The following is a 22,010-nucleotide window of genomic DNA, read 5'->3' on the forward strand; positions in this document are numbered from 1 at the left end:
TCTGTCTGACGCGAGGCACGATGCTCGACGGAGCCGGACGTGCCCCGGCGACGAAGCTCCCGCGCTGCGGATGAACGAACGACGGAGCGGAGAGCGACGACCGCGGCGACGGCGGGTTTATTGGCCGAGGCCGTTTCGCGGAGGAGGTCTTCGCGCCCCGGTTCGTTTAATGCAGCGGTGCGATTATCGACCCGCTCGATCGGCAAACGCCGCTGATTAATTAGCGGCCAGAAATACATTTTAAGCAACAACAAAAAACCAAATACGTTCGTCAATAAAACTGTGACACTGTGGCCCTGAAGAATATTTTTTTTCAAATAAAATAGGTGACATTTTGGCCAATGGCTCTTCTCTATTGCACATAATAAATTAACAAGGTTACAATCGACCTTGTATATCTCTTTTTGTTATTCTGCCACATAAATCGCTTAAGAAAGTAAATGTGAAAGTCTCAACTTTTCAGGGCATTCTACACACACACTTTGTGCCATCCAGACCTAGAATTTGAAACTGCCCTAACCCTTTGAGTGTCAGGCACCAGTGACATGACAGATTAATGCCTTTGCGCTACAAACGGTAACCTCGGCTCTGCAACAACGCTACAGCGTTCTGGTTGGGATTCGTTGCAAGGGCTACGATCGTAATGTCTACAACGAAGCAATAATTTACTCGTGTTTCTTGCAAATGCGACTGATATTTGCAACAATATGGATACAATTACGAACTTTAAAATACATCTTTCTTGTGAAAATAGTTAACTGCTTTTACAGTTGAAAACAATGAATAAAGCTATATGTGACAGCATAGATATGTTAAAGAATTACATCGCCTTCCGCAACGCATAAAACAATAACATCATGTAAAATTGCATTCCGATAAAGTATCAAAACTCATTTGAAGAGCGCCAAAATTAGTTTGATTTTCTGCGACGATAAACATAATAATGATGGGATTTCTATTTTAAAATGCCAACATTATAATGAAGCATCCCACCGAGCAGAGTAATTAACGGCAGAGATGAAGATTCCGCTCTAAGTGGAATCGGACGACAATGCCACAACGAGACAAAAAAGTCTCGTCTCGAATCGGCAGCCAGCGTCGTCAGTTTAAGTCTGTGGTCCATGCGCCACGGGCGCATCGCTATTTCTCAGCGTCCCATGTGGTCCCGACTGCGGTAGGTAAGCTCTGTGCGCGCCATCCCGTCCCGATAACGCGTTGCTTTCATCGCGTGCGCCTTCAAACGACGGACGGACGGGGGGGGGGGGGGGGGCACAACAAGCCCAAGAAGGCTCGGGCCGGGGACACGCGCTCTGCACACGCGGCGTGCACACGCACGAAACATGCAGACGCACACGTGTGCGCACGCACACACACACAGTATTAACCGGTTTCCCTTAACGACACGGGAATACTTTAATCGGTTCGTCAAAGTCAATCCGGCCCAGTGGCTCAGCGGGAGAGAGCGAGTGGCTCGCAATCGGAAGGTCGCGGAGTTCAAATTCAGGTTGGGAGTCGACTTTGCCCATCATCCCTCCCGGGGGGGGGGTCTCTAAAATAGGTACCACTATGGAGAAGTCAACAGTGGTTGTCCCCCTAAGGAGAGACCCACCCAGGAGAGGAGCACGAGTCCTTCAATGCAGGGAATGACTCGCACGCGGACAAAGAACGGCACTCGTCGCCGCCGGGAGCTCGAAGCCGGGGTGTGAACATTCCACGTTCCCATGGTAAGGATCGGCATGTGGACGTCCACGACAGTGCCGTGGCTATTGAGCGAGTGTCCATGCGGTGCAATTGGGGCGCCGCGGTGACGAGATGTTAACTACCTCGCCTGGTACGCAAGAGGTCGTGGGTTTGATCCCTACAACTGTATATTAGGAGTTTGAATGTCCCTCTATCTCTCCCGGTGGTCACAATGATCTTTCTCCGGGTCCTCCAGTCCCCCCCCCCCCACACATTTAGAATCAACGTGCGTTTACAGTATTTGGCTGCAATAAATTTCCACGTGATGATAAGCCACTTCCGTTGGGCTATCATTTGTGGCGAGGTTCGCTTCTGCAAAGAGCAACGTAGCTTTGTGGGCCTCACCTGGGCGACGAGGAGGTGGGAAACTCGACAGGGTGGACACGGGGGGGGGCTCGCGGGGGAGAGAGTCGTTTGATCATACCTCACCAATTTGTTCTGTATGGCTTGTCTAAGGCAGGAAAGCTCAGACGTGTGGGAGCATAGAAGTACAGCACAACGGTGGATGTTGCCGTTGCTCGTCCACGAAACTACGCAGCCTATAACACCCCTTAGGCATGGCGGTCGACCATCCAAGCACATACACGTGGGCTTGCTTTGGTCATTTTTACGTTACGAGATCGTGACAGATGGAGAGCTTGGGGAGGCGTTCACCTAGCAGTGGATAGATCATGGCTAACGATGATGACGAAACACTTTTTAACACTAACAGATCTTTCACGCCAGACCGACCGCATGCCACAAAGGAGATGTGCATGCGGAGCAAAGCAACCGCGTGTGTACGTTAGCATTGGCAGTGTAAACTGCACACAATCTTACGGAGAATTTACCATATAAAGTGTTTCATTACCACCATACAATATATATGCGACGGTATGCGGTGTAGATTTGAATGAATAATATATGAGGGTAAAATCTGCCCACTTGCACTCGCACTTGCGTTAAACTTATTCCTGATAATCCATTTCTCCTACCTGCAGGAAACCACCCAACGCCTCAGTACAGCGATCATTTTAACATGAATAAGATATGAACGACCACCACCACCACTACCACAACACCTCAAATCATTTTGTTCGCAGGGTGGTACGTTACACGTGAGCATCCGCCCCAATGTCCGATTAACCATTTCACGGGTACCCAGTGAAATGTCCCAACGTTGGGCCGTCGTTGGGCCGTCGTTAGGACGTGGCCGGAAGTCTTGGGCCAACATTCAATGTTTACTGGGCAGATCTGGTGGGCGTTTGATTCGCCTAAACCAAAAAAAAATCTGGAGTTCATTTTAGAAAATTATATTTCAGATGATAACCATGATTTTATACCCTTGTTGGCATTTACCATAAACTATGAACATTATAAATGCTTTCCCCATGGTAAAACATTCGAATAAAAATTCTGATTTATGGGGAATTGCGGCAAGAAAATAACCGCTTGCGACTATTGAACAAATCTGCCAGCTTTGATAATCACTCTCAAATTATTACACGATTCGGTAAAGAGACATAGCAACTTTACCCCCAACTGTGAGATTCCGATTGTCTGTGAAACTACGTGCCTTCGTGACAGCCTTGCGCTTCACGACTAGGCACAAATACCAAATAATCAAATGGTAAATTCCAACAAATTAACAATCTGAATTCGCGCAATAATTTGCCTAACGAAACGCTGCAGTCAGTTTATGCCGCATACTTCATTCTACCGCGAGTGAGCGTGTTTGAGTGTGCGTGTGCGGTCGGGCGTGGTGCTGACCACCCACCCACCCACCCCCGTCATGTGCCGTGCCGGCCTTCATAGGTGCTGCTACTCGCCAACAGCACTTGCCGCGCGGTCCGTCAAAGGCTACACGGGAGATCTTTGTTCTCCTTGTTTGCGTAAAAAGAGAGGAGAGGGCAGCGAAGTGAAATGTGCTCGTTGGCTTTTCCTCGGCCGTCAAATCGCGGCCAGCCTCTTCCCCCACGTCTCACAGCGCCCAAGGTAGAGACGGTTAATAGTCAAAAGTGCCCTCCCGGTACAGCGCCAATGGCCAGCCAAGTTGGGTCGGAATAATGACTCTCTTGTCTCCACGCCCCGGGGCTATAAAGGCAATTTTGCGTCTGCGTTTATAAATAAGCAGCGCGCCACGTGCGACACCGCTGTCGGGAAAGGAGAAAGAGAGAGAAAAAAAATCCGGCTCCGCTCTTTGTTTTCCGATCATATACAATCACGCTTTATAAAACCCAAACAGCGCCGCGTGCGTGCGTGTGTGTGTGTGTGCGTGGACCCACGCAACACGGCGCTGCAGCATTAGAGGCGAGAACCAACGCGCGTCTCTCTTGCGGAGAGGGGGGGGCAAGTCATTTCCAACGGAGACCCCAGGAACAACGTGGACATTACACATTCCTGGGGCGGGGACTGATCTTTCTACGATTTCAGAAAATGTGTGAAAACAAAATCTCTCCACGACCCAGGGCGCTCCAGCATGTCAAAGCACCAAACAATTGCACGTCAATCATTCGAAGGACCAATTGTAACTTCTTATTTTTTTTATTTGTTAGCCTCGGGACCCCCCCCCCCCCCCGCCGGTGGCAACTCCACCTGTGCGGAACGAAGTTGATGCGAGCCCAATCGTGGGCTTTGGTGTGCCAGTGTGGGGGCGATGTTGCTCTTGGTTATGCCAAGAAGGCGATTTATTTTATCTTAAACTTGCCATGGCTCGCGATCTAACGAGGAAAGCAGGTTTATTCATCCGAGAAAGCTTCACCAAGTGTCAAGACTTATTTTCGGCAAGGCGTCACACATTGGGATGTTCGGCCAGTTCCTTGTTAACCCTTTCACGTTCCGATGACGTACGTGTGCACGTGTGTACGTATGTGTAACGTCATCAGTTTTTTTCGGATTCCGTTTTGATGACGTACGTGTCCATTCTGCTAACGTACGTGTAAGTATGTGTACGTCATCGGAACTGAACCGGGAGAAAAACTAAAATAACTATCGGGACAGAGGCTCCCGCAAGGCCATGCGGGAGGGCTTGTGGGACAGTTTGGCTCCAGCGATCAGTGCGGTCATATCGCTACAGTTCTTTGCGGTAAGTCCAATACAATTTTTTTTTTTTAAACAACGGCGCTACGCCTCTCTAAATTAAATTAACGCGAACCGCTCATGCGTTCCGAGATTAGGTGTGACGAACGGGACACCCGCTACCCTGCAACTTGCAGTACGTCTCGGAACTGGAAAGGGTTAAGAGAGATGTGTCGCAGCATTAACGTCTCCATTAATGTCCACGAAACGAAAAGAGAGGAAGAAAAACAATCCCACGTGCCCCCCCCCCCCCCCTTTGCAATTCACTGCGTGAAGTTCGCTCAGATTAAATATCACACATACTTCCAGGGGCCCCTCTTTGTCAAGTGTGCTATTTAAAAAAAAAAACACTCCTTAAAGGGCTGCACAAGTTGTGCCATCTTGGGTGTTTTCACGCTCGGGGCTCATGGGAGACGGGGGGGGGGGAAATGTCGAAACGAGAGGAATTATTTTGTAACCGCTCCTGCGCACGGAGCATCTTCTATGCGGAGTGTTCCTACCGAACGTTTTGAAGCGCGTTCACATCATCCCATACGCGCACCTCGCAAGATTGACACTGTACAATATCGCCATGCTCACTGCGATACTTTTCAATATCTTTTTATGCTTCCATTTTCGTATTTGCCACTCACAGCAACAAGGTTAGCGGTGTGGTCAACACCGTGTCTAATGTTTGACCACGCTTGATTCAAGGGACTTATTTTAGGCTGCGTCAACCTAGGAGATCTAAAAAGGTATATGGGGGGTGGTGGTGCCGTTGTTGGCACATTGCACTGGGAAGCTGGTGACCCCAACTTCGATTTCAGACGGTGGCTACAATTGGACCTGGGCCATCCTCCCCTTCAACAATCCGCACTGACCCACATGATGAAGGACGGTCCAACTCCCTTACGACCAACACGGGGTTGGGGAAGCCTTCATCCAGCAGTGGATTACGGTGATATTTTAGTTTACCTTCCGGAAGCCCAAGTCCGGTTAAGATGTAAGTTACCTACAATCCACGTGACCAGGAGATGAACCAGACTCATTCGGGGTTCATAGAACCGTGACCACGATGCCACCACTCCCTATGAAAATGTAAACCAGAGAGTATGTGCACACTAATACACATACATCATTTGGTAAAAAAAATACGAGCGCATGTCAAAAGAATACTACCACATCTTAAAAAAAGGTGTATTTATGTCAGGCATTGTTACACACAACGCGGTGTTTTGGGGCGGTAGCGTTTGTGGATCATGCAGACATCATCCAGTACACGAGACTCACAATCCGCAGGGCAATGAGTTGTCCAGTAGGGGGCCTGCACAGCGAGTCGGTTTATGACCTTCTTATTTGTATTTAATTTGAAGCGAAGTCTCCTCCAACGGTGTGTGAGAGTTGTCACGAGGAGGTTACTCCCGTTTCCCCTTGCGCATGAACACAACACTGAACACAAGCACACACCGCCCAAAACATCCGGACGCAAAACCTTCTTGGTTAAAACATATATATAATAGGAGTTTTGATACCCCAAGAGAGGCCAAGTTGGTTACACAAAGGGGACTATTTATTTATATTTTATTTGCGCTGGCACAGCGAGTGGAGCAGGGCAGCGGCGGCGGTGGTGGTGAGATGGCTGGCACGCTACGCCAGTCGGGCGGCAGCCAAATCGGGCGCATGCGCGCACCTATAACACGCTTCCCCCTGCACCACCGTCCTGGCACCGAAATCCCATAAACGTGAAACTCGCAAATTAAATGCAGATTCAAGCTGTGTTGCACACAACGAGCAAGATGGTGCTCTCTCTCTCACACACAGAGGCAAAAAAAAATCGGGAGCGGGATAAAAAAAACCCCTATAAATATATTTATTTATATATATCTCAATGCCACTACCGCTGTGAATGCCAGCAGTCATGCTCATGACTGGCTTTTTGTAAAATATATTATTGTACAACCCGGCCACTCCCATTCTCTTGACCCCATTTCCTCCGCCGGTGTGGATTTACAGCCTTAAGAGCCGTGAAAGGCTGCCCCGGGGCCTGCATGCATGCGAGGAGCTCATAAAAATGCAAACATGCCCAATGCATTGGTTAAATGCATTCACCCTTTGAGACATCAACTCGAATAACAGTAAATCTCTTATTTTTCGATGCTGCCCCCCCCCCACCTCCACACCGCTCCGGTTGTTATTGTGTATGCATAGCTTAATCTTCGACCCGGCTCCATTTTAAATATCACTATTTTATGTGAGAATTAACCGTCGCGAGTTTGTGAGCCTGTGCAAAACCAAATTGCTCGGTCGTACGCTTTGTTTTAATTCCACTTCGTCATTTTGCGACGTCGTATGTCGTTAATGTTTCGTAAATTAAATGTAAAGGCGTTGTTGTTGTTGTTATTATTATTGAAGCTACACTCTACGCGGTGGCGTTGTTGCCGTTATGAATCACTCTGCTCGGTTCAAGAGTAGGAATTATAACATAACGATAACATAACGTGCTAAACAGGTGACAGTGTCCGAAGCAGTGTGCCACTCGCGATGTGCACGTTGTTTAGTGTCGAGATTTTGTGTTGCGTCAGAGAAACCGTGGGGCTTTTACCGTACTGCACCATGAACCTGGTGAGCCGAGTTATAGTCCCGGACTCGGCAACCTGTGGTGGCGGAGTTACGTCTAAAAACCTGTCCCTTGGGCTTGACACCATGTCACCGACTCGCACCGATCGGCGCGTGGTGAGGTGTGGTCAAGTAACCATCACGACCGACACGCAGTCTTAGTCTGTCATCCAGCAGTGGATTGACAAAGGGCTGTACGGACAATAGCAGTAAAACACACGAGTAAATTGTCGAGGTATGTGTGCACCCATGATAAACGCAATAACAACCTCATTTTAATTTCACCCACTATGAGGAAGTTATTAACTGTGGTTGTTACAATGGTTTACCGGATGCTGCCATGGAAACGTGGAATTGCCGCGCTAGAGCTGACAACGCAAACAGCAGTCATTCGGGGTTGTGTGGGTTATATATGGATTCGGAATGCGAAGCAAATTCTTGGATTCATCAGAAAATTAAAAAAATCTCACCGTTTCTTTCGGAAATGCCATGATGACGTTAATGGATAATGATAACAATACAACTGGACCTGTGAAAGTTTAAGGAAATAATTTGGCGATGCTGCTGCTGCATTGGTGCACAAGCACGAACAACAACAAAGCTCACATCCGTCAATCCCACCTGTGTGGCCTTGAAAGGAAAACACACAACAGGAATAACACAACAGGCGACGTTTCAGGCTTTGGCCCTTCTTCATTGTGCTATGAAGAGGGGTCATTGCCCGAAACGTCGCCTATTATGTTTTTTTCATTATCATTACTAAGAAATGTATCTTTATTTTTTTATTTTAAGGCCACGGTGTTATTGACAAATGTTGTGTGTGTATATGGTCTACTGTAAGTTTTTTTTTATTGCCAGAGAAGCATAATAAGTTGCCCTATTAATTCATATGAATGCAAAAACTGACGTTGACTTTAAGCGGAGTTTTGGGTCCAGCGTCCCCTTCTCCGCGTTTTTTTACGCATCGGGTACAAATTTCAGCGCTCCCAAATGAGAGGATTCAGGATATGAAAACCGCCGCTGAAGTGGAGGCATTTTTGGGGGTAGAAGTATGAAAATAAACCGAAAAAGAACGAATCTCAAAGTAGGCCAGACAGATTGATGAGATTGTCTGCCCCTGGAATAGATTTGTTAAATAGAGCAAGTGATATTTTTTTTCTGTGATGTAATGTTCAACATTCCAACGAGGTTGCAATTAGGGGGCTGGAGAGATAATGCCAAGATTAGAATCGCCTCCCTTGCCCGTGTTAGAAGGGACCCCCCCCCAAATAATCTTCCTGCTGGAGAATATCTCCGGCATCGACGCCGTGCCGTGGCAGTTTCCCCAAAGGCCGCCCCCCCCCCCTTTCCCTGCATTAATTATACAAAAGTCGCAACCCCATGCGAATCTCGGTGTTGTTACAGCAATTTGCGAGTGTATTTATGGCAAACCACAAGCACCCCAAGCAATGCATTCATTATAAGCCGCTCTAACAGTTTGGCCCCCAGAGAACACGGGAGATTAAATGCAGTATGTTTTTCTGCGATTAGTTTGTGACAACCGTATTTAATTTTGGAGCAGGCGGGGGAGAGAGAGAGTGTGTGTATGTGTGTGCTTTTGGCTTAAAAGGTAATGGCTTTGCGCAGAGCTAGGCAATGCCTACCTTTGACGTATTCATTTTTCACCGCGTTTTATTTAACACGCTCTTTCCGCATTACTTTTTTTCCCCACGTCGGGTTTGCAGACGTGTTCTCCCTCCAGTAAAAGATGGCCTATTAAGTTAAAATAAGAATAAAAATCCGTTCATTATTCACGCGAAATGTCGTGGAATTATTTTCCGTGAATGAAAAGTTTTTGGAGGTAAATGTTGAGGCACAAACGTCCTCGCAAAGAAATGTGTTCATCACTTCCCTGGGAGTTAACGGCTGTAAAGGTCAAAAAAGGCAGAGAAACCTGGGCCTATCAACTGGTGTGGGGTCCGTGGCATAATGCTACAGTGGTTAAACGTTTTAATTGTATAAATATATAATCATAAATGTATGTGCTTCTGATTTTCTGGTTGATCCCCCCCCCCCCAAACTAAAAAAGAAAAAAAAACTTGGTCAAGATGCGACGGTAATTTTTTTTGCAGATTGATCTGAAAGTATGACGTCACTTTCCCAGCCAATAGCGGTGTCAGGTGGCGTTGAATTACGTCACTTTTGTAAGCACGCAGACAAATTAAATAATTACGCAATTAAGATCACCCGAAAATGTGAAAACACATCTTAAACCGTCCTTAAAATCCAAAATGGTTTAATCAGAAACTCATCCCTACTATTAATATATACATAGCTTTAACAGACTGTAGGGACGAGTGCTGTTAGCGAGCACCTATGAAGGCCGGCATGGCACACGGAGGGGATGGGTGGCCAGCACCACACCTGGTTTCCCCAGCGGGGATGTTACACATTGCACCACGTACTCATTTCAGGCCGAGTCGACTTAGGGGAGGCCCAGCGCGCTGACCGCTACACTGCCGCTACACTACAGCTACACATGTGCACACACACAGACACACACACAGACACGGACAGACACGCACACAGACACACACACAGACACGCACAGACACGCCGTATTGGTGGCCTGGTAGGCATCGTCGGTCTCAGAGTCGGCCGGCCGAGGTCACCGGCCGAGGGGCCCCGACTCCACTCCCACCGCGGTGTTCACGACGGCACGGCAGTGGCGGCACGATCGCTGCAACGGTGACCGCGGTTCAGCACGCCAAACGCCGTGTCCTATTGTGTCCTTACGTTGGTTTTTCGAGACGGCGCCTCGTCAGCCGGGATGAGGGTTTTCCAATAACCTTGGCTACTCGAGGCTTTGTCGCCAAAATTGGCGGTGATGCGAAGGAAAGCGTAAACCCTAATGAGGCTTGAGGCTTGGGAAAATGTTTACCCACGAGATTGCCGTTCGTCATTTATTTACCCAAGAAAGCCTCCAGGAGTATTACGGCTCTCTCCAGTCGAGTTCGGCGTCGCGATAATGAATGAATATTTTCACGTGGGAGGAAACTGAAGTTCCAGTCGAAAACTGTGCGCACTGCTATGCGATAACAGCTACCATCTGCAGAGGCAGGTCAGGAATCCCTATTTGCTGTACTGCCACATTGCGGCCAGCCCCACAGCGTACAATGACGTCTGTGCTGGTAGCCATGCGGGCATCATCAACTCACTACATCTGAGAAGCCCGTTTAATCACAGACAGCTGAAACCTGGGTTCGAACCCAGGTTTCCCAGTGGCGCTGGCTCAGGGGTTTCAAACGCCACGCTACCGGGCTACCGCTCGTCTAAAACGCTGACCTAAAAATGTTCTAACCATTGGATTCAACCAAATATTGAATTATGCCAAACTGGTAGCAAGATATATGAATGAGCAAACATCTCCCCACACGTAAAAAATTCCATGATCATCATCAAAAAAATAATTCGTACAAAAATCCACCGCTTTGTGAATTTGACACAGCTTATCCTCTCGAGCAAGCCCCATCCTAATTGAGCTCTCGGCCTCTTTGTTTTGTCTGGGCTGAGTGGAGACACAACTTGGGTCTCATATCCCACACAGCCTCAATCACCCCCGTGTCACCTCCCCGGGGAGTGTGCGCTGGAGAGCGAAGTGTTTTTTGCGCACCGCAACGCGGCCCCCGCCAGCTGTCTGCCCCCCGTTCCCATCGCCCGACCCGGCCACGAATGCCCCCGATGAGCACTTATCAGCGCAAGTGTTGATTTACTCTGCGGATGATGATGATGGACTACGCTGCGTGGTCACGACGACTCTGCCACTCCTCGGCGATGGAATGAAACGATTCCGGGGTTACGATCCGATCGAAAGAAATCGATCCTTCTCTTTTTTTTGGTGCCTAATTTTTACCATCTGTCCCAGGCTCTCTCGGCGTGTTTTCGGGTCGTGCCGCGCGTTTTCCAGCACAGCGTCCGGACTTCGCTGCGCGGGCCTACTTCGGCGATCAGAATTTTGAACCGACGAAGCTCCCAGCACGGTGGGCGCGAAACGTCGGACATCATGCCGCCCGACAGCACGCGGCGACGACCCGAGAACTCGTCCGCGGGCTCCACAGCGCCACCCCAAAAACCTTGACAGTCGTGTGTCGACCATCGCCCACTTCTTTCCTCCCTCCACATTCGCGTCACGTTTGTAGAATTCTGTTCGATCCGTTTGCAATAGGTCAGTCGCCTCCACGGAATGCGTCTTCTTCTTCTGCTGCTTTGGTGCTCTGCACTTGCAGAAGGTCCCAGAGCTTCCACTTTCTCCATCCTCCCCCCTGTTCTCTGCCCTTCCTCTTCATTCCCAAAAACGACTCTTTTCCTCCGGCTCCTCCAGCATCCGAGACTTGTTGTTACGTATATCGCGCACGCTGGCGGCTCTCAAATGCGGGCCGTGACACCGGCGCGTGGGAGTTTTACACGTCGTGGTTCCCTGCACGGGGGAGGATTCCTACAAAGCTCTCGTGAACAATTCGGTGCCAGTGGCCACCAAGATGGCCACGATTAAACCAAGTATATGGACCGCCAGCAGTTGGTACACACAAACCGTGTAAACACACAAGCAACTCAAGCGCGACATTACACGCAGAGCGCCATACACTGAGTGCCTTTGGAATTCTTAACAAGGAAACTCGCGTTCGTCAGTCACACCGTGGCTTTAAGAGGGACAAAATATAAATAGTTAACGTTTCTGGCAATGGCCCTTCTTCACGGAATGTAAATTATGAAGCCAGAGAGAGACAACAGAGTGGATAATACGAGTTGATGAGAGCTGAATTTCCAAAAGACTTTTCCGACAACCAGTTTGTTTTACTGGCATTATGTTTCTGCGTTATTATCCGCCGAGGCTCATTGAGCCAGGCGAAGGCATGTTTGCACCTTCAGGATTCACAGGCTTCAATGTTATTGTCCAAGGTTCGGACACTTTGTTTCGGCGGGAAGATCCCCGCTGCGCCACGGAGCTTTTTTTTGTTCCCAGGTGTCCAGAGTCCAGGCTGGTCGGCATTGGCGGATATCACGTTCTCTCCCAAGGCTCCTCCGAGTCAAACCAAGGGACCGTTTGAGATTCTCTCACTTCGCCGATGCGCTTCGAGGCTCAGACCTCCAATTAAGGCGCCGCTAAGATTCTCAGGCTTCCGTTGCCGTTTGCAAAGGGCTCGCAGAGGCAAACGAAGGCATCTGTAAGATTCTCGGGATATGACGCTAATGCCTCGGGAAAGATGTTATCGAGGAGCAGCGTGCGGTCGTGGGAAGCTGGCTTCGCCGTGCCTTCAGATTTCTCCGGAAAAAAAAAACACAACAAAAAAAATGCACGTTTCCTTAAACTGGCTGCACGCATTTCGCTTGCGGCTGCTTCTGTATCCGAGCAATGTATGTATGGATGTATGTATGGATGTAGAACTTCTTTCGCACCGTACGTAGCCAACCATGCCAATTGGGGGGCGAGGAATCTCCGTGAACTTGTACGGGAGGGGCTCGCACACGGCCAAGGTCTCGCTACGGCAAAACGGGTGCAGTCGGGGACGTCAATCTAACGCGAGAAAGTCGAAGGGGGGGGGGGGTTGGTTAAGGAATGAAAGGGACAAAGAAGTCAAGAAAGAAAGATAAGGAGAGGGGGGGGGGTCACGCCGATGAGGATGCTGCTGTTAAAGGAAAATGAAAGCAAGTGGAAATGAGGCAAGACGCCATCACAAGAACACATGACTTGAGATGAGAGACAAAACGAACTACGGGGGGGGGGGGTGGAGACTGAGAGAGGGGAGTAGGATCAGAGGCAGTCGGTGGAAGAAGACGGCAGCAGTGAGAAGAAACCACGACGCTCGGGAGGTCACAACGCAGACGGCAGGTCACGACCTGGTCAGGGGGCGGCCACGGATGGGACAGGAGCAGCTGAGGAAAGGAAGGAGACGAAGAAAATGGGGGAAGAGGCCTTTGCCGTGCAGTGGGAAGTTACCGGTTTACAACGACGACGACGACAACAACAACCCCATCCACGCATCTACTTGAAAAGATTCACGAAGGACAAATGAAGCAAGTGCCATTCTGACCGTGTTGGCTCACGCATCGTGATGTCTCAATGAGGGTCATTATGTCGATGCCCATCAAAGAAATTGCCAAACATCCCGATGCAGGACCCCCTCCCTCCTTAAAACGAGCCCCGCGCCTCGGGCGAGGTGTTCCAAGCGAGTGTGGACGATTACAACTCTCATTTCATTGTTGGACATGTGGAAGGAATTGAACTCAGGGGAACTCCTACTACCTTCAAAGAAAGACCTCGCCCACCTCGGCTAATTTGTGTACAGGGTGGGTTTGTCAAGCCAGGCTCAAAGATCGAGCAAACGTGACCCCCCTCCGTCGGCTTGACACGACTGTACGCTTATATATACACACACACACACACAAAAAACCCGAACAAATTTACTAGTTGCCACACACGGCTCAAAGTATAGACCGACCCTTACGTAGCGCGGCTAGAATGCAACAGACTTGAAAGAACGACGCACAGTACACGATGCCACATTCAAGTTGCTTTGTTTCACAGAGCCTCACGCTGCTGATGAGACCCAGAAGGTGGAAACCGGTTGAGAGTAACGCTTGCGTCTAACGGATAACACCGGTCTGGAAAAAACGACGAGCCGACGGACTGGAACACGATTCGATTTGTACGTCTATGAAGAGTAGTCGGCTTTGCTTCTATGAAAATAACAGAAGGAAATGTTCGTGAGGGCAAAGCGTGATGGGTATAGAACACATCATCTGGTAGTGATGCTGCTGCGTTGGCAGTGGGGCACAACTCACAACAACAGAAACCTTGACACGCTCGCCAATGACACCGTGGCATTAAAATTATAAAACAAAATTAGGCAACGTTTTGGGCAAACGGCCTGCTGGGTCTCGGTGTACTTTTTGTAACTTTAGCGCCCCCAAGCGGTACCGCACGCACGCACCGCGAGGTGGGGGCAGCATACGCACAGCGACACAGTCACGTGACTACGAATAATGGCCTCCATACGCCAGTCTGAAGCTCGTGAGCACCGTTGGCTCACGTACGGTACGCGCGAATGAAGTTCAACATACGTGCTCACATTTAACGGTCCATACGGTGTCTCTAACTTTCGTATGTAATCTCTTGATCCGGCTTTCCACGCACATTGCAGTCATTGTAACAAATCAATGTAAGAGCCCTGCAGGAAGATCATATGTGAATTTATGGAAGTTATTTGTTTAAATAGCCTTCATCCATATTGGAATACGTTTCCCAGGCTGTATGAGAAGCATTGATAAGATTTGAAGTAAACAATTTTCCTTCTTTAGTTGTGTATTTGTTATTTTTTTTTATCGAGCGTTCTTAAATACATGTAATTTCTTGTTGGTATAGGGATAAGTCAAGAACTATCATATGTCTGTGCTCACTGGTTGCCCTGAGTGAACAGCGGTGGCCGCTATATCCTTGCCAAATCTTGGCCCAGCTTGGCTCAAAATCTGAATAAACAGAGCAAGCCGAGAAGTGACTCTCAAGATCAATACTTTTTTTGTAAGTCCCCTTCGCGTTCTTCAAAAACGCCTAAATAATTCAATCGATATCTCTGCTGGCGCAACACCGCCACGCTGAGCGTGGACAAAAAAGGTCGCTTAACAAGCAAAAAAAAAACATTTAACGAGCTCATAACACCAAAAAAAATCACGACGTTGTGCGCACCACCCAGAGATTAGCAAGAGCTACTAACCGAGCGTTCAGCCACATCGCCAGCTCAGGGCAGGGGGGGCAGCTGGGGGGGCGGGGGGGATGGAAAAAGGGCATCAACGTTTTTCTGATCTTGTCGGACGGACCAACACGCATGGAAGGGAAAAAAAAGGAGAGCAAAGCATGGCTGTGAACTCTGCGCGTGTCATTTAGCGGAGTAATGAAGTCTCGTGCCCTCACATTCATCATGGTCAGAATCACCCGGTTTAAGAACGTGTCGTGGAGGGGGGAGGGGTGCGGGCGGGAGGTGGGGGGGGGGCTGAATTGGGGAGCTGAGACCCCCCGCCTCCCGCTCCACGTCCCAGTGGAGAACCGAGCGAGATCGGTGGGGTGGGGGGGAGGGGATGGGAAGAAGAAGCAGAAAAAAAACGCGAACTTGCTGGATGACAGCTCCATTATCAGCGACTCGGGGCTACCCAAGGGCCTGTAACCGTTGCTCGCAGCGCTAACCGTCACTTACTTACAACGGGGCCGAAAAGTCATCCCCTCCCAGCGCCACGGATCTGCCGTCACATCACCGTGCTCGTCAGGGAGCGGCTTGGGACCGTCCGACGTGCGGGGGGGGGGGGGAGAGGGGGGGGGCCCTGACAGGCGCGGGGAAGAGGAGCGGCAGATCGCTCTGACCGCTCTCCTTGCGCCAGTCCGCGATGGGCTCGGCCGGCAGCCGAGATCGTTGCCAATGGTCCAAAACGAGCGGTCGGTGGCAGCGGTGGTGGTGGTGCGATGCCACCGGCGGTGGAAGTTCCACATTGCTATGGCAGAAATAGGTTCGTCCGAAAGAAGTCCCGTTGTTGACCTTCCACTATGTTGTGCTCTTGGGAAATGACAATCGTGATGATGGGATAGATGATGTTGACAATAATGAAACTAACAATGATGATAATCAACATTATAGGAGAGAGCGTGGTGCAGAGTAAAGTGACAAGAGAGGGGAGAAGTAGGAAAGTGTGTGGATGGGAATTGAGCGAGATGAGAGGGGAGGGGCAGGAGAGAGTGTGGAGGGGAGTTGAGCGAGATGAGAGGGGAGGGGCAGGAGAGTCTGGAGGGACATTGCTGGTACCTGCAGCTTCTCCAGGTGCTGGGTGCGTTGGTCGTCCATCTGCAGCCCTCCCTCCTTCATCACCAGCGCCACCCACGGGAACACCTTCCCAAAGTGAGCCTTCGAGAGCTCCCTCTGCAAAACAAAAAAAAACACGAGTCACTCGCAGGCGGGCGACTATAGTGTTGTGTTACTACTCGATGTTGACGAGACGCATCAGCAGCAAATGGTAGAAGAGGCCTGCGAAGGCCCTGGCATGGACTGCGGCACATGGCCCGGCGTGAGATATTTCCTCCCCTGGGCTGCGTCTTCCTCGAACATCACGACGCTTCACAACCGTCAAGGTGTCTCCGTGACGCCACCGCATCTCACGACGACGGACACACAAATTGCCAGCGGGCGTGTTTCTTTTACAGAGAGAGGTGGTCAGATATATCATGTGTGTGGAGGGGGGGAAAAAAGGTATTGTCCATAGAGGTTTATTTGGGTTAGATTGCGTAAATTTACAAATGTCGTTAAAACCCGCCACCACACGACACAGCCAACTAGTAAGGGTTGTCATGTAAACAGAAAATGTCGATTCGTCACTAGTACAGCACCACCGGTGTGTTGGAGAGCCAAGCCACGACATTTACAATCTGAATACGACGTTTCGCCAGCGATTACAACTAGCTTCATCAGGCGACAGCCAGATTTGTGTTAAAAAGGTATTGTCTTGAGCCGTTACTTAAACAGGGGGGGCCAGGGAGTCGATAACATGGATGGCTGGGGGAAGGGAGATGAAGGCGATGGAGGGGGGGCAGTAGCGAAGGTTGTCTCAGCACTTCAATAGAAACTCTCAGTCTGAGGCAGAGTGCACGTGGAGTGGAGTGCGTAGGGGAGAACAGATCGAGAGGGAGCGGTATAGGGCAGGGGTGAGGCCACGAACAAATCTTGAAGGTGAGCGAGTGCGATCTTGAAATGAATCTGGGATTGGATTGGCAACCAGTGGAGTGATTTGAGTTATTCAGACAGGACGAAAATATTTTTCTCATTAAAATTACCGTTCAAGTGCGCAACGAAATTTGATTAGCCCTGACCTTGTGTCTCCGTCTGGACAGTCTGTCTCCTATCCGAAGGCTTACACCCGTCCGCCTGTCCCGTCTCTCAGCGCCATTCCATCACGGTCGCGGTGTCACTCGACCGGGGTGGAATTAATGGTGAATGAGCGCGCGAGGAGGTGCGTGCAGGAGACGTGGAGACGTGGGCACGGAGACGTTGCCCTCGGGAGGTTACCGGTCGGGGGAGATTTACGAGGGCGGAAAACATAGGTGCACAAAGTGGCTCGAACGCCGTGCCAACGCGGTACCGTTCCCACATTCCTGTGCCCTACTGTGGTGAAATCCAAATAAAGTCCGCCAGACTCGATGGAAAAACTGGGTTTATCCCCGAATCGCAACATCCGAGGACGATTGCAAAAATCACCATTCAAGAGGATGCAGCCAAACGCGCGTGTTGAGAAGATGCCAGGTCCATGCTCATTCACATCAGCGGGCCTTTGTAACATCCCACTGCTGGATGAAGGACGAAACAGGCTCGTTGCTCGACCATACTTCACCATGCTCGACCTCTCACCCAACTCTCTCACGTGCACCTTCTGCTTCACAGTGGACGTTCAAAGATCCCGTGACGTTATTTGAAAGAAGAGTAGGCCACGGCGTGCCGGGCGCCACGGTCCGCAAGTTGATAAATTACCAATTTACAGAGGTGGCAAAAACCACAACACGGCCCTCCCCCCATACTGGCAGCCCATACCCAGTGACTGGACATCGGTGAACTACTGGACATCCGTGAAAAAGCTTCATGGCACATCAAATTCCTCCAGTAGAAATAAATATTCTGATTCTGTCTGTGAAATACAGTGCACCTCGTGATTAGCCTTGTGTTGTTATCAGAGAGACGCGAATAGCAAACGTGCTAAATTATGATGATCAACACGGAACGCTTCCGAGAGCACGTCGACCGTGGAGATGGAGCGACGACGAGGGCAGGATGCGTGGCGGTGCGGTGGGGGGGGGGGGGGAGTCGCTGCATCGCAATGTCTGGAGTGGCCGCTGGCTTTGGATAGCCTGCATCTAGAAGCGGATTGATCGTGGCCAATGACGACGACGATGATGATTATTAACAAGCCGAGCGTGCGGATACGGTGGAGAAACGAGGGAGCGAGCGAGACCACGGGGGCGCCGTGTCGCTCGTAGCTCACTGGGGCAAGGCTTTGTTGACAATTTAATTCCGCGACCCAAGCGCACCGAAGACCCTGCTGCACCAAAAAGGCACAGACAAAGAGGGACCGGCCAGTTGTGGGCTGGGAAGTAGGCGGCAGCGGCGGTGGGGTTGACTGTGGGGGTGGAGGGGAGACCGGGCCAAAAAAAACCAGGCAGAGTCCCACCACCCACTGTTGCCTCCATCATAAATCACCTTCCACACGGTAAGAGCGGCGACCGAGATGTTTTCAAAATTACGATGACCTCTGGGTCAGCCCGTAACTTTCCGCTAGTGCTACATTCGCCCTCGGGCATTACAAGAAAACGAGAAAAAGAATTCTCCTCCTCCCATCCTCTCTCTCTCTCTCTCCGCTCGGCTCACTTTCTAACCGTGATTTTTACCTGCAAGGAGTCATTTATCATTTTGTTTCGCGTCAGCTGTTGCGCGCGTAACGATTTTACCAACAACTTTCACTATTAGCGGAGGCGTAATAAGTTAAGCACTTTTAGTTTCTATCGCTGAGCGCCACTGTGGATTTTCTTTTTCTACCCCCCCCCCCCCCTTTCTTAAAGCGAGGTCGGCACGCAGCGTATATTTTTTTCTGTCGGTTTGGAGAGTAACCGTTACACTCGGTAGAGCCGTGAGAGATGAACAGAAGGACCATTGTTCGTCCTCTCCACGTACAACGGAACATTATGAAATAGAACTCGATAGTGTTTATTATTTAATTTGGCGGCGCATGCAAGAATGCCCTTGACATTTAATGGCTTTTCCTGTGCAACTAGCTGGGTATTCCTCCTCCCCCGTACACAGCAGCAAATCTTCGACTCTGCTCCAAAGCGTTGTTCACTGACGCAGCCTGCCTCGTACCTGCACTCTGTGTAAAGAGCATCGTGTGGACTGCAAGCGCTCTTTGGTGAGCATCTGCTGCGGCCTTCATGGCAAACGAGAAGGCTGTCTTGGAGCCCCCACCATCGTACCATTCGGGATTACGTCTCCAGAGCGTTGACGTTAATTACATCACACCAGGTGCTCACTTAGGGCTGGGTCAACCTAGATGAGGCCCACAACAGGTTCGGGTGCCACTTTTCGTCGATTCTGCGCACGGCTAGGAATCGAACCCAAGCCGCTAGGATCGTCGCGCAGAGCGTGAACCGCTGCGCCGCCACTCCTCAAAAAGACAAAGATTCCCCGTATAGCCTCATGGGCTATACGTCTGGACCACCTTTGTCTCCCCAGTGCTGGTTATTTACACACTGCACCAGGTGCTCATTTAAGGCCTCGTAAACCAATGGTTCGCTCATAGCTTCAGATTTTTCACCATTTACGTGAGCTGGTAATCAAACTCAAGTCATCGCGTTCATGGAAATGGTACATCTGCTGGCATCTTAATGTGAATTCATAAAAACTGCACTCTCTCAAGATCATGTCTGCGCAGCTGCATTCACCACAATTTCCACCGCGACACACACACAAAGACAAGAATTCCGCGTATAGCTTAGCAGACTATTGGGGCAAGTGCTGTTCGCGAGCACCTATGAAGGCTAGCATGGCACACGAGGGGGGTAGGGTGACCCACCGCTACACCCGGCCATCTTTGTTTCCCCAGCAGCGATGTTTAAATGCACACTGCCCCAGGTGCTCATTTAAGGCTGTGTCGAACGAGAGGAGGCCCAGGACCGGTTCAAATATTCACCACTATTGAAAAATCGGTCGTGAGCGGGAATCGAACTCGGGTCGCCGGATTTGTAGCGCAGAGCGCGCGCGACCACTGCGCCACCGCTCCCCACGCGCGCAAACGCACGCACGCACGCACATTAGTCGCCCGGGGCAACTGGAGGCCAATTTCTTTCGCGAAAACAAACTCCTCAAAACAAGCAACTTAAAGCAATCACACAGCGGGCGGCAAGGGGAGATTTGTGGCTTCTGTGGCACGAGAAGGGGACCCCCCTCAGGACGTCCTTGAGGTTTCTTTTTTTTTTAGCAATTTTCTGGATGATGGGATCAGGTAATTAAAGCCCAGGCTCAATAGGAGGAAGGCGTTCCAATATAACCTGGCGACTGAGGTGGGTGGGTGGGGGGGGGGAAATAAATAAATGCACGAGTACGGAAATGGTGCGGAGTTAAATGGCCAGGAGCAGTGGTGGGTCACGCATCATTACTCTCCTTTTGTTTTCAGGTTTTCTGCTCGTTGTTCGTTCCCGCATTTCCCCGGTTTTACAATGAGGGCGAGCGGGTGGGCGGGGGGACATTCTTACGACGGTGCCTAAAGGCTCGCTGCTGCTGCGATGGCGGCGGATGAGGCGGCACTTTATTTGGGATCAAAATCTGATTATTTATCCTGGAGAAATCCGATGAGCGGCGATGCTCAATTTTTGTTTCTTTCAGCATCCGGTGCTATTGGACGCGACTGCTGCCCAGTGCGTTGCTTTAAGATGAAAACAAAAAACCCGGCGGCACGTTTCCACAGCTCGCCCCTTTGCGAGGGAGTCCGCCGCGAGTAGCCCAGCCGCGTGAGGTTTCACGAAGATCGGCGGCGTTGCTCTCCGGGTTGTACCACGTGCGTTGTTGGGTGCCACATCCCAACTTGGACAAGCTTCCCCCCCACCCCCACACCTCGTGGTGCAAAACGAATCTATTCAAACTTATCTGAACTATTTTTTATTTTACAATGCAAGGCCCCCACTTGCGCTACGTAGCTCTTTATCATAAGCGACCTGGCTATCGCAAATGATATCACAAATGTTAGCCAGGTCAACGAAGTGGCTTTTCACGTGGACATTTATATCAGCCAAATACTCGAAACGGCAGTAGAACCGATTCTTAGCTCCCTGCCCTCAAGTTACCAACCCGCAATGACCAGCGTGGTGAAGTATGGTCAAGCAATCCCCCATGACTGACAGCACGGGGGTTCTCGATCCAGCAGTGGATTGGACACGGCTGGATATATTCTTACTATTAGGGCCATTATTGATTTGCTTCCCTCGTAAATACACTCCTGAACATGCATGTTCAAATGACACACGTGCACATCTAGTGTCCACGTGGATGATGACAGATCATACATGCGTCTGTGAAGTACAAGAAGGGATGGACCGCCTAAATTTGACGGATGCGAGTCCATAACCATTACATGATCATAGTTGCCAATTGTAATGTCCTTTAAACGTCCACGTTCGAATGACACCCACAACATCTCAATGACACAAATAAACTATAAACGTGTGCACGAGATGTTATCAGTGCAAAGAAGCATTCCCAGGTCTGTTTATCCAAACTATTTAAAATCCATCTAGCAACCCCCACCCCCACCAAGTCATCTTTAACCACGACTTATTTATTGCTGCGGCATGCACAATTTTTGTAAAATAAAAAAAATTCAAGGGTACGTAACAACAACAAAAAAACAACCAGCGAAGAAACACGGGCATTAACCGCTTGCGAGCCGGCGGGCGGGCCCCTTGGGCGGTTTCACCGGCGCAGTCGCACCGGGGAGATCGCAATCGACGGCGCGATTCGAGTGGCGAGAGCGGCAATACCTCGCCGCCTCGTACCGTCACTAGACCA

At 50.1% G+C, this 22,010-nt stretch overlaps 1 protein-coding gene across 1 annotated transcript in view; it reads right to left on the bottom strand.

Annotated features, from left to right (window-relative positions):
• Nucleotides 1–22,010, bottom strand: part of HPS3 (HPS3 biogenesis of lysosomal organelles complex 2 subunit 1) — a 60,974-nt gene that overhangs the window by 6,192 nt on the left and 32,772 nt on the right. Inside the window, 1 exon segment of the mRNA XM_078873186.1 lies at nucleotides 16,221–16,334. Within this exon segment, the coding sequence (XP_078729312.1) occupies nucleotides 16,221–16,334 (114 nt within the window).

This window comes from Lampetra fluviatilis, chromosome 36 (assembly GCF_964198595.1).
Source record: "Lampetra fluviatilis chromosome 36, kcLamFluv1.1, whole genome shotgun sequence".
NCBI lineage: Eukaryota > Metazoa > Chordata > Hyperoartia > Petromyzontiformes > Petromyzontidae > Lampetra > Lampetra fluviatilis.